General features: G+C 37.1%; 1 protein-coding gene across 4 annotated transcripts in view; it reads right to left on the reverse strand.

Moving 5' to 3' along the window:
- The window catches only part of rock2a (rho-associated, coiled-coil containing protein kinase 2a), a 46122-nt gene that overhangs the window by 3829 nt on the left and 24831 nt on the right, over nucleotides 1-17462 (reverse strand). For all 4 annotated transcript variants that reach the window (XM_058795644.1, XM_058795647.1, XM_058795646.1 and 1 more), the window contains exons 2-30: nucleotides 16129-16210; nucleotides 14329-14429; nucleotides 13050-13187; nucleotides 11999-12259; nucleotides 10722-10866; nucleotides 10494-10632; nucleotides 10292-10383; nucleotides 9063-9222; nucleotides 8858-8918; nucleotides 8637-8648; nucleotides 8408-8536; nucleotides 8101-8328; nucleotides 7195-7441; nucleotides 7005-7111; nucleotides 6582-6741; nucleotides 6178-6338; nucleotides 5316-5500; nucleotides 5116-5185; nucleotides 4922-5025; nucleotides 4520-4706; nucleotides 4312-4405; nucleotides 4021-4115; nucleotides 3718-3909; nucleotides 3461-3629; nucleotides 3043-3113; nucleotides 2017-2105; nucleotides 1835-1913; nucleotides 1431-1689; nucleotides 846-1059 (exon numbers count right to left, since the gene is read on the reverse strand). In XM_058795644.1, coding sequence (XP_058651627.1) covers nucleotides 846-1059; nucleotides 1431-1689; nucleotides 1835-1913; nucleotides 2017-2105; nucleotides 3043-3113; nucleotides 3461-3629; nucleotides 3718-3909; nucleotides 4021-4115; nucleotides 4312-4405; nucleotides 4520-4706; nucleotides 4922-5025; nucleotides 5116-5185; nucleotides 5316-5500; nucleotides 6178-6338; nucleotides 6582-6741; nucleotides 7005-7111; nucleotides 7195-7441; nucleotides 8101-8328; nucleotides 8408-8536; nucleotides 8637-8648; nucleotides 8858-8918; nucleotides 9063-9222; nucleotides 10292-10383; nucleotides 10494-10632; nucleotides 10722-10866; nucleotides 11999-12259; nucleotides 13050-13187; nucleotides 14329-14429; nucleotides 16129-16210 — 4031 coding nt within the window. The remainder of the gene's footprint in view (nucleotides 1-845; nucleotides 1060-1430; nucleotides 1690-1834; nucleotides 1914-2016; nucleotides 2106-3042; nucleotides 3114-3460; nucleotides 3630-3717; nucleotides 3910-4020; nucleotides 4116-4311; nucleotides 4406-4519; nucleotides 4707-4921; nucleotides 5026-5115; nucleotides 5186-5315; nucleotides 5501-6177; nucleotides 6339-6581; nucleotides 6742-7004; nucleotides 7112-7194; nucleotides 7442-8100; nucleotides 8329-8407; nucleotides 8537-8636; nucleotides 8649-8857; nucleotides 8919-9062; nucleotides 9223-10291; nucleotides 10384-10493; nucleotides 10633-10721; nucleotides 10867-11998; nucleotides 12260-13049; nucleotides 13188-14328; nucleotides 14430-16128; nucleotides 16211-17462) is intronic.

Below are 17462 nucleotides of genomic sequence, written 5' to 3' on the forward strand. Positions count from 1 at the left end.
GGGTCCAGTATCTTGATACAGTACATCAAAGTGAAAAACTAATTGTTTGTTCATATAGGTGATGTTGTGCTGAAAAAAATGATACCAAACATTGGTATGGTATAAATTTGTTTATGTCGCAAAATAAAAAAATAAAAAAGTACTCAAAAACGGCCAAAATAGCCCAAGACTCCGAAGAGTTATAACTCGTAATTGCGAGTTTATATCTCACTATTCTGAGAAAACAAGTCAGAATTGTAAGAAAAAAAAAAATCTGAATTGCGAGATGTAAACGCAATTGCAAGAAAAAAAAGACAGAATTGTGAAGTAAAAACTCCCAATTACCTTTTTTTTTTTTTTTTTATTCAGTGTTGGAAACGGGCTTCCATACAATACACAATTTAAGATGTGACAGAAATTACACTGTGGTGAATAAAAATCACGGTTTTCAGGAAAAAAAAAAAAAAAAAAAGGATTCATGTGTATACACTAATGGACATGTAAACCACTTCAAAAGAGCTTTTTTCTGTTTTTAAACATACCACAGACTTTATTTTTTTGTATTGTATGTAAAACAGCGGTTTGGGCATCCTGCTAAACTTTTTTGAGTCATACAGGAATGACTTGAGAATGAGTAAATGACGACAGTTTTCATTTTTGAACAAACTGGTCTGAAAGGATCTGTGAATGAAAACCAGGCCTTTATGTAGTCCTCTTACTCTAGAGATTGACTCTGATGAACAACAACCTGGGCAATGTATTCAAACTAACAGCGTAAACTCATGAAATCACAAGATAAAACTGGACACAGCCAAATGATTAACTGAATTTTGCATTAAAAAGTCATCTCGATGCTTGGTGCTCACCTGGGTTTGCCGGAGGGTATTTGTCGGCTGGGTCTCCTCATGGATTGACTGCTTTGTACTTTAACAGGAACTCTGGGAGAGGAGCGGTGAGGGGCTTCTGGTGCTGGAGGTTTTTTAGGGATCTTCTTCATGAGCCGACTAACCCACTTCTGCTGGTCCTCCTGAGACGTTGCTAACAGCAACAGATTTTTAGCCGTAGACACGTCGTAGTTCACTAGAGATAGACGCAGAAAAGAAGAGCAGATGAGGAGAACAACTAGTGAATGGGACAATTTACTTCAAACGTACAATACAACGTATAAAGAAATCCAACTGCTATGTATGTATGTATACCATATATATGTCTGTGTGTTTGTTTGTTTGTGTGTGTATATATTTATTTATTTTTTTATTTCATGGTTTTCACACTTACTGACTTTTATATAGTTTCATAGTACTTTTGCTCTCTCAAAAAGTAACTCTTACTTGAATAAATACTTTAGAACTGAAAAAAATCATTTTACGACTATATTCCCAGGTTTTCCAGGACTCAGGGAACCCTTTTTTTTACTCATTAAGGTAGTACAGAAGACAGCCCCTTCTCACCTCTGCAGGGAGCGATGATTTCCTCTTTCTTGTCCATGTGGTCTTTGTGGCACTTGATGTGGCATCGTCTGCATTCGAGAGCTGGAGGTGGTTTGAACATGTTCCACAGGGGTTTGGTACAGGCTTCACAGTTAGTGGGGAAGTGGTACAGGGTGGGAATGAACTCGTGACCCTTATGGCATATGTAGCTGGACTTGTCCCCAGGAAGAGGTTCCAGTTCTTGCTCTTTCTTGCTCTCACCCTCATTAGCGTACAAGATCTGGGGGAAGCAATAATAAGCGATGAGTCCTTAAGCTTACAGCAGTTATTCTTAGGATTTAAATACAATTTTATAAAACTTCTACAGGTTTCAAGTTTCAAAGTTCCCTGATACCCTGCCTGGGTTATCTGTGGTACCAATATACCTGGAATATTCTGGGGATCTCTTTGGCGTCAGCACGATAGACGTCTGTCTGGGTTACCGAACGCACATGGAAAAGTTTACTGTCAAGGGAATACCAGTCAGTCAGAAAGATAAATGATCTTTTTTACACTGGGACAAAATGAATTTGTATAACAAGTGGATTTAAAGAGTAAAAGGACTCACTCTATGTCCAACACCATGTAAGGATTGGAATGCTCTTTGTCCTGCTCGCTGTTGTAGAAGAGAATCTTCTTGCTGCTCACCACAACATACTAGAGGAGAGAAAAGAAACAAAAGACTCACTGAATCCTGCATGACAGGGTTGGATGGGATTTCTGATGCAACGGTATCAGTGTCTAGCACCAGTGCTTTAGCTCTTGAGGTTGAGGTTTAGTCCTGGTAATGAGTATTTGTCACGTGGTTGCAGACAACATGGAGTCAACAATTCAAATAGAACAGGTTTATAAAATGGTTAAGTAGTTTATTCACTCCCTATAACAAGATTGTCATTTTAGATTTATTGATATATTTTATTATTTTTAATATTTTGAAATATTTTCTTTTTAGGTTTCATCTTAATTATAGTTTAAGTTGTAGTCATTTTGTTTAATTTATTTTTACTTCAGTTTTTGTTTCAGTAATTTTAATACTTCAATTGACATTCTATTTCAGTTACTTGCCAAGGCAACATTTCTAATTTCATTGAATATTAATATTTTATTTTATTTCAGCTTTATTTAAATTACCAAAAATGATTTTTAATAGTTTTGGTTCAAGATAACAAAATTGGACACATTAATTTAGCTTAATTAATCACTAATTTGCATTCCCATGCACATCCATCATGATGTCATATCATATATGATGCCATAAATTAATTCAAAATCGATCTAAATTAAGTGATTACACAATGAAGATATTAGCAACAAGTTACACTAAGTCACGCTTACTTCATTTGTATATTTGTTCTACTATTATTAAATGTTCATTTTGTTGTAACTTGCTTTTTTTTTTGTTCTTTATTTTCTTACTGACCTTTAATCTTTTTTTAAAAGATTTAAATGAGGCACTGATTACTTAATTGACTGGTCCATTTTAATGTCACATTGATGTTAATACTATTGAACTTTTTTAACAGCATAGCGTCACAGCATCCTTAGCTAACGGCTTGTTTTAAAAATGCAATACTGTCTACTGTCTAAAACATACCTTCCTTTCCCACCCGAAGCGTTTGGTGTTGTTCCTCACTGGTAAAGACAGCCAACCCTCCAGTCTCGTCTCTGTACAACACACAGAGAAAGACATGTATAATAAAACAGAGCAGTTTTATAAAACTACATCAGAGAAAAGTCTGTCAAGGGAAAGCATAAGGTCCACGCAAGTTTTCGCAAGAGGTCAAAAGGTCATGCACTGAACGCCATGCAGATCACCTGTAGGGTCAGGCTCTGCAGTGAGGTGAAGGGTGAAAGATCAAAAGCTGAACTGAGAACCAGACCAAAACTATGCAGAAAGAAACGAGGGTGACATGGAACGATGTGAAGAAAACACAAGGAAAGCGATTTAAAAGGAAAAGTTATGAAAAAGGAAAACAGAATGAAAAGAAGTTTGGAAAAGGACTTCACAGTACCTGGTAGTGACTCGTCAGTGTCCATGTCTGGGCCGCTGCTCATACTGGCAGAGTCAAGCGACTGGACGTTAAGAGAGTTCAACAAGCCACGCAGCTGCTCAATATCACTGTCTTTACTGTCCAGAGCCATCTGCAGCTCGATACGCACCTGAGACTCGTCTGCCAGTTGCTGCAGGAAATAATCAAGGAGTAAGAAACAAGTATCCTGGCTATATGTCAAGCAGTGTAGCATTCTTCAGACTTATTAGCAGTCATACCGCTTGCATGTCATTGATTTCTCTCTGGTATTTGATGATAGTGCTGTTGAGCTTCTCCTTCTCGGAACGCAGCTCCAGCTGCAACTTCCTGTTTTCTTTCTCCTTCCTCCTCACGTCTGTATCATTTCCACGGCGACTTCCACCACCTCTGACCTCCTTTCTGTTCATGATCTCTGCCAGCTTGTTCACTGCCTAGAGTACAAAGCCAATAAAATTAAGTAAAAATAGTAACTGAGGCAATAAATAAAAATCAACAAGTTCAATTCATTTTACATTTGCTACAAGGACAACATTATGGTGTACCTGTGTTTTGAGAGTTCTCTCTGACTGAAGCTGTTTCTCAAGGGCAAGTTTCACTTGAGTGATGGACTGCTCTTCATTCTTGAGATTCTGCAGGTCTGAAAATTAAAAATTCTCTCAGTCATCACAGAGACACAAAAAGCCAAATTCAGCCCCTGTGAAACCTGTTAATCAGCTGTAAACCTACATTTTTTGAAAATATTTTTATTTTAAAATGATCAAATTATGTAGAATAGAAAGGACATAAGGGTCGACGTATTTAGCCACTATTAGTGTAAGATCTGGGTAACTTACAGTCCTGTGTTTCCTTTAGCTTGTTGTTGAGTTCTTCCTTCTCATTGGCCAGGTTTGCCACATCATTCGTCAATGTGCGATTAGCTTCCTCTAACTGTGGAAGGATGGGACAATTAAACCCAACACCATCCAATGTCCTCAAGACTGCTGCAAATCTAAATGTGATTTCTGTAACAGCAGCTAATCGCTGAAGTGTGGTGTAACTCACTGAGGTGATGGTGGTGTCTTTTTCAGCAAGCTCCTGTCTGTGTCTGGCCATCATCTCTTTGATCTCCAGCTCCTTCATGATCTTCTCCTTCTCCAGGTCGGAATACTGTTCCTCTGCAATGGAGCGCGCCAGCTGCTCTGAGTCAGCTTTCGTTAGTGTGATCTCCAACTGGGCCGCAAGAGAATCCCTGAGAAAAAGGTATACTGATTTTAAACCAACATATACACAATACATACTTTCAATTTGCAATGTGATTAAAAAATGCTGGTATTTTGACTCCCCCAAATAATAATATAAATAAATATATAAATATTTTCATTTTAATAATGAAAAATGAACACATTTTGCACACTAGGCTTAGTAGGCTATGGCTTTTTCCTGCTTATTGAATATATATCTCACCTTTCCTCCTGAAACTCCTGTAGATTCTGTTGCATGTCTTTATAGAGTTTATTTTTCTCCTCACACTCTTCCTTCAGCTCTCGCACCTGTGTCTTATACAGCGTCTACACGCACACACACACACACACAAAGTTATGTTAGATCTTTGAGTGTTCAGTTTGTTTCTGGAGGGAAAGAGAGTTTAGACTTCTTACAGAGAAATACTGCTCTGCCTCCAACTGATCCTGCAGTTCCTTCATCTGTCCATCAGAATCCTGACGCTCCCTAAGGTCACATTCACAGAAAATGATCTAGTATATGAATAATTTCAATGTTTTTGCAAAAACAGAAGACGTTCCCAAGTTTTATGTAAGGTAATGAATATTCAATGAGTTCATATGCATGCGTTGCATACTTGCGCAGTTCCATATTTTGTTTTTCCAGGCTACGTTTGATTTCCAACAGGTGGTTTATCTCCTGTTTAAGCTGTTTCTCTGATGTTCGCAGGGTGCTAAGCTGCTGGTTCTGAACCTTCAGGTCATTCTGAGTCAAAGTGCGTTTCTGAATCTCTTGCTCGATCTTCAGACTCAGATTCTTCACCTAGAGAGAGAGAAAAAGCAGGAGAGTCTGTAACTTTTTTGCAAAAACTTTTATTGTGATGGAAAAGGCGAGTTTTTGTTTTATATGATAAACAATGCTTCAAGTGAAATGACCTGCTCTGCATGTCAAAAATACACAAGTAAAAACGACTTTCCATTATAATACAAAGGAACATGTATATTTAATAATAGTTAAAAATAAATAGATACACTACTATTTTAAAGTTTGGGATCAGTAAGGTTTTTAATGGTTTTGAAAGTCTCACCGAGGCTACATAAATTTGACTAAAACTACTGTAAAATAATACAATTGTGAAATATTATTACAATTTAATGTAAATGTTTTCTATTTCTATTGAAAACACCTTTTAGTGGAAACCATGATGCTTTCTTCAGGATTCTTTGATTGATACAACGTTTTTAAAAAAACAGCATTTATTTGAAACAGAAATGTTTTGCATCACCATAAATATCTTCTCTATCACTTTTAATCATGTTAATGCATCCCTGGCCCTGCAGTATAAAAGTATAAAAAATAAAATAAAAAAAACACACTGACCCCAACTGATTTTTTAACAGTAGTGTAAATAAATAAATAAATGCAAAATAGTTTCATTTTCTAAATTTACTGGCCATCTGCAGTTGTTGCAAAAATACATTTATATCCTCCACACGCACCTCTTCTGTGAGTCTCTCCTTGTGTCGTCGCAGTTCCTCTAGTTTCTGCAGTGACTGTTTATAGTCGCAGTCAAGCATGGAGTTCTTCTTCTCCAGTTCTAACACCCTGTTCTCCACACGCAGTTTAGAGGAACGCTCCTCCTGCAGCTTCTGTTCCAGCTCTAGGTGAACACACACACAGACAGACATGTTAACCAGCCATAAAATTTGTTAAAATGTTTTAGAAAACCAAAAATTCTTCAATCAAATCTCATTCAATGTAGCTCTTGACTAAACCACCAAGTCTAAATCTGAAACACTGTATTATCCATTCCACATTTAACTTTCCTGTCAAGCTTCCTGTTTTGATAAGAAATATGGAAATATAAATTTTAAAAAATGTTAATCTCTTTAAACTCTCATACCCTTTACAGCCTCAGATTTGGCTCCTTCGATGGACTCGCTGATTTTGCTCTTGTCGGCAAGTCGAGCTTTTGTGGCCTTGTGTGCCGCCTCCTCCTGCTCCAAACCCTGCTGCAACATCTTCAGCTTATAGGTCATGTCAATCTGGTTATTGCTCTTCTCCTATTGGGTGCATGAACCGAGGGGGAGGGACATTAGAAGAGCGGTTGAACATAAAATGCAATTAACAGTGAGTAAACCCCAGTAAATCAAGTCTGTAGCTTTCTAATAGCCATTTGTTTACAACATTATTTCAGCAGGGAATGCTGGGAATGACCAACACTGTGCGAGGAAGGCAATAATGATGTCTGAATCCACGACCGTAGCCTATAACGATGACACAACTGTCTCAACGAGGAAGGAGGAAATGAGAATGATTTGTTTACCTTTTCCAGGTCTGTAAGCTTCTCCTGAAGTTGCCTCTTTTCCGTCTCTGCTTTAGATAGTGCCTGTCTCACCTGTTTCACTTCCTCCTCCAAACCAGAGATACGTGCTGTGGACAAGAGGTGGAATGTGGATGAATATGGTTGAGTGTGAAATAAACACACACATTCAAAGCAGAGGATATGCACTCACCCTGTAGATCAGAGATAGTCTCGGAGCCCTGGGTTTGCTCTCGTTTTTCTGTGTCCAGCGCGGCCTGCAGGCTGATGTTCTCCCTCTCTAGCGTGAGTTTGCTGTTCTCTAGCATGCAGTATTTATCCTGCAGTTCTCTCACGTGAGCCTCCAGCTGCTGCAGCTGTTTTGAGCTGTCTGTCTGAGTTTTACGCAGCCGTGTAGCAGCATCGGATTCCGCCCGCAGTAACGCATTTGCCTCATCCAGCTGCCAGAGAGAGAGAGTTTATAATGGGGACATGACGCTATGTTTCTAGGATCACTCTGTTACTTGATCACACATGAGAAAAACAAATAGCCTCGTGTTGCTCCAGGAAGACTGAAATTCTGGGAACTCTACTTTTAAGTACCTGAATGATGCTTTTAACAGACTCTGTATTAATCTGACTTAAGACTATGCAACAAAATGTCACAAGTATAAAATATTCACATAAAGGTTTAATTTCCAAACCATAAAAATACAAATGTTAAATAAATATGTATATATTTATAATGCACTTATTTATTATACATTATATTAATTACAGTTTAACCATTTGGGGGCGGAAATCTCTTTTGCTCACCCAGGGTACATTTATTTGATCAAAAATACAGTAAAAACAGTAATAGTGAAAAATTATTTCTTTACTATTTTAATAACTGTCTTCTGTATTTTAAAAAATAAATTAGTCCTGTAATGGCAAAGCAAAAATTTCAGCTTCCGTTATTCCAGTCTTCAGTGTCACATGATCACTCAGAAGTTATGCATTTTTATCAGGATTCTATGTGAACAGTTGGTCAAAAAAAAAGCATTAATTTCTTTAAAAAAAAAAAACAAACAAAAAAACATACTGACCCCCAATTGTTTTTTCTCTCTAACCCACAAACCTGTTTCTGCAGGTGAATGTTCTTCTCATTGGAGATGTGCGAGTTCTGGTTTTTCTTCTTCATTTCATCCAGCTGATCCCTCAGACTGTTCACTTCATTCTCCAGGCAGCGTTTGCGGTCAGCTTCACTCTCTGCCCTGCGGTGACTCTCTACGCTCTTGTGCTGTAGGAGAGCTTTCTCTCTCTCCAACTGTCTCAGAGTCGTCTCCAACCCTTTTCTGCTATTTATCTATAAGCACATGTGGTAAGATTACTGTATATTCCTACACACAAATTGCTGAGATCTCAGAGATGAAACACCCTCTCACTTCTTCATCAAGCTCTTTGGTGATCTTCTCCAGGCGGCTAAAGTTGCTTCTGTATTTTTGCTCCAGCTCATCTTTGGCCTGCATTTCAATGTTGAGCTGCTCTTCTAGAGAGTGAAGTTTCTTCTGGAGCTGAGTGGAAAATCGAACAATTTAATATGGAATAATCTCTTAACTTTATAAGTTACCTAACAAGATCTATATATTAAGCAGAGAGAAAGTGAATACTTACTGCTAAATTGTCCTGTGGGAAATAAAAATAGAAAGAAAGAAAAAAAAAAAGTGTGTTACAACCAATGCTGCAAGAAGCACTAATCAGTTTAAGTCCAAGTCTCGTATTAAGTCTCTAACCACCAGGGACTACTATATGATGTAAATCCAGTCTCTACAGAGCATAATGCAGTTAAATTAAATGTATAAGCTGACGAAGGTGGGAGTGTATCTGTGTCGTACCTCTGTCTTGGATGCTGAGTGATCTTTTTTCATTGCTGAACTGTTAACAGCTTTCAACAACCTACACAAAAACAGGTAATCTGTGACATTAGTTATCAACTGGTTTTGCATCAGGACAAGAAGTAGAGATCCAACACTGTACCAAGAAATAGTTTATTGTACAAAAGTGAAAGAAAAAAAAAAAAAAAAAAAAAAACGTTCTTACTGGTCTTCTTTAAAGTAGGTGAACCCCACAAACGGCAGCTGATTGCCAACGAAGGCTTTGGTTGTGGGAAAGGTCTCCACTTCTCCTTTATCTTCCTCTATCTCATCGAAATTACTGGTGTCTATGTCACTGCTCAGCTCTGGAACCACAGGTGCTGCAGCTGGAGAGAGAATGGACAAAAAAGGGTCACTGTGTGTTTATAACAGCTGATGTAAACAACACTGATAGTAGAGATGATAATAATAATAATAATAATAATAATAATAATAATATTGGTTTGTCTTTAGTTGGGTAACACTGGAATACGAATGTGTATTGAGCACAGTTATTATAGTTTTAGGACTTTTTCATTTTGTTTATTTATTTATTTGAGTTTAAATAGGTTTGTTTTAACGGCACATAAATACTTCAGGCGTGCACTAATATTAATACTAAATACTAATACTAAAAATATTTTCTGCAATATTTCATAGTTTCTAAAGAGGGATCTTTTGAAAGAACACTTCCTATTCAAAGAATGACATCAATACTCTTGTGAAAAAGTACAAAATTAAAAATAAATAAACAAATACAGTGTTATACTTTTGCACAACATCCAAACTAACTAAATGTAATGTTTTTGGACACTTAACTGCATGTTAGTTGAAACTAAATGCAATCAGCTGAACTTCAGCTCTTCTGACCCACTTTAATATGTAATAAATATTTCTATCGTCTTTGAAAAATGGTTTAAGTGTACTGCTTTCATTGAAACTTGTTTTATTTAAACACTGTTTAAAACACTTGTTTTACATTAAATGTTGTAATAAAACTGCAATTTGGTACATTTAAAATATATTAACTATATTAACATGTGCTTCAGTATGTTAAAATGATGTGCAAAAAATTATTAAAAAGGTTTAAAAAAGTAGAACTTTAAAGTAGAACTTCTAATTTTACAAAGTGCAATTCTTAAAAAAAAAAAAAAAAAAAAAGCTAAGAAATGTATTTAATGACATTTATTTCATTAATATTATATTACCTGCAAGAAGAGGGTTTTTTTTTAGATTTGTTCACTTGTGCACTCTTTTTCCACAAGGGCAATGTTCCATGAAGACAAGAAGGTGTTTGAGAAATACATATACTCACTTTATTAATTTTTTTTCAGTGATATGACAAATTCCATAAACATTTTTATTACTTTAAAACGCACTGTAAAACATATGCAAGTATGATGGACATTTACTCACTCTCTCTAATGGTGCTGAAGGTCCACTGGTCGTTTTTAAAGAAAGGATGTCTTTTAATTTCTTCTACGCCATTTCGACCCAGGCGAACCTCCCTACCAATGCAAACATCCACAAAAACATTTTGTCAAACAGGCATGAACCCTGGAAGTTGACCATCAGTGTAGAAATACATGTACATTGATCCGTGCATGTAAAAGCTCACCTGTCTGTTAGAAAGGCACAAATGATGTTTTTGGCTTCTTGAGAGATCTCAACGTCATCAGGAAAGTTAAGAGAGTTCTTATGGTCCATAATCTTACTGTAGGTCCCCACCAGAGAATCGGCATAAAACGGTGTATCACCTGCACCCACAAACATTTACCTCATTTAATAAATCAATACCATGGATGCACAATTTAGGCAAATGCACACATTCGCGTTCCTGACTCACCAACCAGCATCTCGTAGATAAATACTCCCACTGACCACCAGTCACACTCGCGTCCGTAGTATCCGTCCCCTCCCTGAGACTTGAGAACCTCCGGCGAGATGTAATCAGGGGTTCCGACCGCAGTGTCACAATGAACCATCCCCGTCTATCATCAACCATCAATCAATAAGTCAACCAATAGGATCTTTGTCGATCTAGGTCTAGAGACTCTACATAGCAATATATACAATTCACAAAAAGTAATATCACATTACATTAAAACTGATGTGTACTGGCACTAATTCAAACATTTTTCTTAGTGTGTAGTTCTGTTTCTCTACTCTAGATGGCACTATAATACCACTAAGCAGTATGTCCAGCCTAGTTTTTGTGGCTGGAATGTGGCACTAAACAGCAGGGTCAGAATTTAACCAGGACTTGGGGGAAATAACTGGCAATAAAACTGACAAAAATGCCCCAGATATGTAAAATATGGGGCAAACAAAACACGTCCCTGTATTGAATTTCATATATTAGTATCTGTTACAAAGCATTTGATGCATTTCATAACCTTCTATTCTAGGCCTATCTAGTCTTGATTTCAGTGCCCCTGCAGACACAGTAGCTATCAGATACCTACAACCTCAGAGATGACTGTTGCTGAATAACTAGAAATATACTGATATATTTGCTGTTTTAAATTTAAGATTGGTGTTCACATTCAGTGATTTTATTGCTTGGATCTTTTTTCATGACTCCACCAAGCTCATAAACATTTAAGTATCCCAGACCCATATATCCAATATTTTACAGCTATTGCTCTATAATTACCACATATGATAGAGATAAAGCAGAAAATGTACAGGACAGGATAACAATGTAATCGTCAGTGCATCAAACACAACTGAGCTATTTGTGCTATAAAACTACAAAAGATGGGAGAGGGTTTGGCTGGCTACATTTAGTCTTTAAATCAACATAAACTGAGCATTTGTAAAATACAACAACTTCTTAGCCTCAGTATGACCCTAAGACCTCTGAACCCAACTGAGGTCTTCCTCACTCAGACATAAAGGAATGAGAGGAAGGTTGAGTTTTTCTTTGCTCCTTTGAGTTTGGACAAGACCTGGCATGTTTTCAAGGTATTCGTCACGCAATTACATCCAAGAGTGACCTAAAAATCCCTGCACTCAGGGTGAAAGCACCCGGTCAAAAGCTGACCAGAGCGAACCTGGGGCTTTGATGAGAGTCTGTGAACTACTGAAATTTTGCATTGCAATAACTGGTTATCCTCTTACCCCGTCCATTTTCATGCATGTCCCAAAGTCGGCAAGTTTGAGGTGTCCGTAGCGGTCCAGCAGCATGTTGTCTGGTTTGACGTCTCGGTGAATAAAGCCCATGGAGTGAATGGCGTCTAGAGCCAACACAACCTCAGCAGTGTAAAACTTCGCCCACTTCTCTGGAACGTCGTATGTACTGGTGAGATTGACAAGATCTCCTCCTGGCATATATTCCATTACCATGTAGAGAGAACGGTCATCCTGGAACGCACAGCACAGCTGAGGGACAGACGAGAAAGAAATGAGAAAAGAGAAAGAGAATTATTATTATTCATTTATTTTTGTGATTGCGTTGTGCTCAAACTAGAGTTGCCCTGATATATTTATGGTCCAGTTAACATAACACATAATTTAACTTTTAGCATTTTAACTGGAGCACCGACTCATAAATAATACTTTTTTGTTGACAAATTAAAAGTGTCCCATTTGATTTTAAGAAATATGATTGTAATAATCATAATAGGAATCAGTAAAAACATACACTCATTTGGGGTTGTATTTGTTTTGTTTCTGAAAGAAGCCTCTTCTTCTTACAAAGGATAGTTTTATGTGATACAGTAATTACAGTAAAAACAGCAAACCTATGAAATATAATTAATTACACTTTAACACAATTGTTTTCTACTTTAATATTATTTAAAATGTAATTTATTCCTGTGATGGCAAAGAAGAATGTTCAGCAGGTCTTCAGTGTCACACAATCCTTTAGAAATCATTCTAATATGCTATGATATATTTAAATTCTTTGTAATAATGATTCTTTTGATCAATTTAAGGTGTCCTTGCCGAATTAAAGTATTAATTTCTTTACAAAAAATCTTACTGTTCTCAAACTTTTGAATGATAATGTTCATATTGGATAGTCATGTGATATGCGTGATAACGCTTGGAAACGGCCTATTCCTTATATTCATAGAGAAACAAACCGAGTATTTGTGTGTGAAAAACATTGTTGCACACGTGAAAGGACAAGTTTTTGGCTTCAAAAAAAGATGTCAGTGCATCTTACCTGCACGACCCATGGGCTGTCAGCAAACGCCATGATGTCACGTTCTTCCCAAAAGAAGGCAGAATCTGAACGTTTGATCATTTCAAACTTGCTGAGCACCTTCATTGCATACACCTTCTGAGAGGCCTTATGCCTAACCTACAAACACACAACCAGATCATAGCAAACTACATCACATACCTTCTGTAAGAATACTAGTGAGACATTCACTAATGCATTACTAACAAACTACATTATTTAATTTCTAACAGGCCTTGTGCCTCACTCCCAAAACGATTTAAAAATAAAACTAATAAATATTCTGTGAGAGGCTGTTTTGCCTTCAACAGAGACAAGCCACATTTTAAAGCACCCTCTGTTGTTGTGCTTTAGGCATGATGCACCCACACAGCCCCCATCAGACAACTGACAGAAGAGAATACTGGGTAATCATGTTGTTTGTGTCTGCAGGCTTGTCCAGACCTATCCCACTGCATCTCTCCCCTGACTATCACAAACACACACCCAGAGTGACGACACAATACAAAACTACACATGCTCTTTCTTTTTTATATCTGACATGCAAATACACAATTACTTGAGGTCCCAATCGACAGGAACCACACGGAACTGCTTGCAGCATTTGGATGAATGTGCACACACTTAACCCATCCATACAGACAAACATATTGACGCCACAGATTGATTTAGCAGTGTATGTGCGACTTGTGTGTGCAAATAAATTGCCTTTGCACTAAATTTAATAATTAACTACACTGTAAAAAATGACCGTGATTTTAACGGTAAAGAACTGTGAAAATGCTACAGTAAAAACCTGTTAAATGGTTAACACTGTGCATCTTCTATACATGTTATTATTTAAAAGCTGCTTATGATGGGCTTTGGTTCATCATGTGACTTTCTCATCACCACCTGCATTTGGTGGTTATCAGTGTATTTCAAAAGGTACAAATCAGATTTCAGTACTTCAATAGGTTGGTATATTAACATTGTATCAGTTAATGAAATTACGGTATTTAACTGTAAATTTAAGTTAAACCCGTAAATCCTAAAATAACGTTACCGTATTTTTTACTGTAGAATTCCAGCAACCACAGCTGCTGATTTTTTACCGTAAATTTTATGGATATTTTTTTTACAGTGTAGCTACAGGATTATAACATCAGACACAAAAGAAAGAAACGGTGGGAAAGATTTGTAAGGTTTCTTAGCAGTCAACACATAGGCTATACGTTTAAATGCGTCTTGAAATTCTTTCAAAAACACAGTGGTTCCTTACCAGCTGGACTTCTCCGAATGCTCCTCTACCGATCACCTTCACTCGGTCAAAATCATCTGGCTTCATCTGGAGCTCCCTTATTTGGCCCATAACCTTCTCATCTGTACACACAACACATCAAAATCACATTTCCTTGGTCATGTCATGAACAGCCAGATTTAGTTTTCCGGTGACCTGTCAGGTCTGATATAAAATTTACATGACAATTAATAATAATAATAATAATAATAATATAAAAGTTATTAATTGGCCAGTATTTATCCACAATACCCCTTAATCAGGATAGTGCCATATTTAATTTTTGACAGGAATGAAAAAGAGGCTGTGAGGAATGGAAGTACATGCATTCAACGGATTGTACTGTTGACGAAACGTCTTTCTGAAAAACTTTTTAGATTTCAGACTCCATAAAACAGACTTCATTTTGAAAGTTGTGAGCTGGGAAAACTGCATGATTTAGGACCTTTATACAGTGCAAGCCATTGTAAAGACATTAAATCTATCCCTCACTGCCTCATTTTCATTTGCATTAAATTCAATACGACGTCTAACCTGACTAAGTTCTATTGGCCAATTAACTGAAGTGTTTTTAAATATTTTTGAGTAATTTTTTGCATAAATATAATTTGTTATTAAATGTTATCATTCTAGTTTTTTTGTGAGGAAAAATGACAAATGGCTATATCTATACACACACAGATCTCAGAAGTATTTTATACATGCATATGAATTATAATTGGCTTGCAAAAAAGATTCATAGATCCACTGTCATTTTTCTCACAAATGCCACCCCACCCCACCCCACCCTCAACAAATCTTCAGTATATACTGTAAAGTTCAGTAGTTATTCATCAAAACATTGAGCATGTTTAGTGTGAAATCAACATCAGGAATGACAATTATCAAAGGCCAGTGCAGAGAGTTCACACAGTCTGGATGAGAGGACTGTTGAGTCACACTCTCTCTTCCAAACCAAACATTATAATGTCCATACAGCCCTACTGGTCTCCATGACAACAGGCAGAATCAGGAACAAAATCGGGACAGAATGTGATAATTAGTCAAAAGTTTAATAGTGCATGAATAGAACACAGACACAGATCCGTTCACACAGTGATGGTACTGGCTACTGAATTTAAACAAATTCCCAATAATACTAAATTATTGGGAACAAATGTCATATTAGATGAACTGTGTTGAAAAATATATTATATGTCAGCATCCATCCAACCATTCTCCAAACTGCTTGCCCAACAGTCTGGCATGGTGATGCTGAAGCCTATCCTAAGGTACTGGGCCATAGGCAGGAAGACTGGATGACCAGTCCATCACAGAGCTAATATTACAGCACCTGGTATTCCCATACAGTCTCTAATATTAACCAAGCCAAAACTAGCTTATGAGAATTTGCACATCTAGAATTGTACACTCAAAATGCTAAATGTGTGAGACCTAGACATGAAAACCACAAGTGTCCTGCAATGAACTGCACAGGAAGTGCATTAAAATCCTCCATGACATCAACTCCAAGCCATTTCTTCATACCAAACACAAAAATGCAGTTTTCACAGTCTGTGTTGACAGTTTATTATTTATGTGATGAGCTTCAGTGTTGTAAAGTGAGGGGCCCAAATTAGGAAGAGCCACTCAAAACAATTCAACTCAAATAAATGCTGTTGATGTTGTAGCAGGAAGCAGCCTCATTGTAAAACTTGATGCCACCATTAAGTATTTCCTTTACCCACAGAATAACACAAAACAATCAGAGAAAAACATGACCGCTTAAAAGCAGATACTCACATCTGTTCAAGAAGGTCTCGATGTTCTTATTTTTACGCAAGGCCGGAAAGTCCAAATCTAAAACCATGGCATTCATGGAATCCTGAAACAGAAAGACAAACACTTTGAGTAATGCATTAAAATAACGGTCTCCTTGCAAATAGCATTTATTCAAAGCGAACATGTCTGTGTTTTTCTTGTGAAATTTGTGAAGCAAATTATCTACTGTTTTTTTTTTTGTCATTTCTAATTCCATAAATTTTTACAATACTTCTCATTTATGTCAACCTTTGTCAAAACCTGTTTACCACCCTATGCACCTTCATTATAGATTTAAACTTTAAACCAATTTTCTGGCAAAAGTGCTGATGGCATCATATTATACGATGTAAAAATTAACGAAGGTCCGATCACATAAACTGCTATGAAAGGCCTGTGTAGAAGAAGTACAATCTTAATTCAGATCTTTCCTTAATTCTAAACAGTGTTTTAATAATATAAAATCACATGTGTTCTGGATACATGCATATAAACTTTTGTCACAACCACTCCACACAACAGAAAAACGTCAAAGAATCAGAACTAGAACATAAAATGAGAAGCATTTTAGGTAAATAATTGTAGCTAAGCAATTTAACAATTTAGAAAACTAATCCCATCTGGTTACTGTTTCGGAAATGTTTATTTGTCTGGGAAAAAAACAAATGTTACGCGATATCTCTTTTACTTAAACCCTGAGTGGAATGAGCTACAGGCATATTTCAAGGACAGGAAGTTTAATGGCTAGGCAGAACTTCCAGCCTGAAGAAATTAAGATTGATAAGTCAGCAAGGCTTTACAGTCAGTAGATAATAAAAGAACATCCACTTCTCTCGATGAAACCTGATCTGACAAGTCATTCATCATTTTTTTATTACAGCCTTTGTTACCCAGAGCACACCACCTTTTTTGGGCATCTAGTTGATGTTCTGCCCTGAGGGAATGCAGCGTATAATGAACGGAAATGCATTTAAAACAATTAAGCAGACATTGAGGCCACCAGGCCCATGGATTTGTTCCTGCACATGCAGACTGAGGTGATGGCTGGCGGTTACGGCACTGCTACGCTTGTAAAGTGCTTTGAAGCAAGACCAGGTCTGTTGTGACCGACATACCAGGCATGGTCTCGCTGGAAACCCTTACCGGAAAAGCATTCGGAATGTCCAGCAGCCACACCTCTCCCTTTTTCACTCTCTCCACTGCCCTGCCTTCAACTTCCAAAAGTTCTCCAACCTTTACTGCACAATGTGAAATCTTTATGGACACAAATCTTCACTCTCTTTCTTCATAAATGCATGTTCTGTCTCATTTTACTC

The sequence above is a fragment of the Onychostoma macrolepis genome, chromosome 13, assembly GCF_012432095.1.
Source record: "Onychostoma macrolepis isolate SWU-2019 chromosome 13, ASM1243209v1, whole genome shotgun sequence".
Taxonomy (NCBI): Eukaryota; Metazoa; Chordata; class Actinopteri; order Cypriniformes; family Cyprinidae; genus Onychostoma; species Onychostoma macrolepis.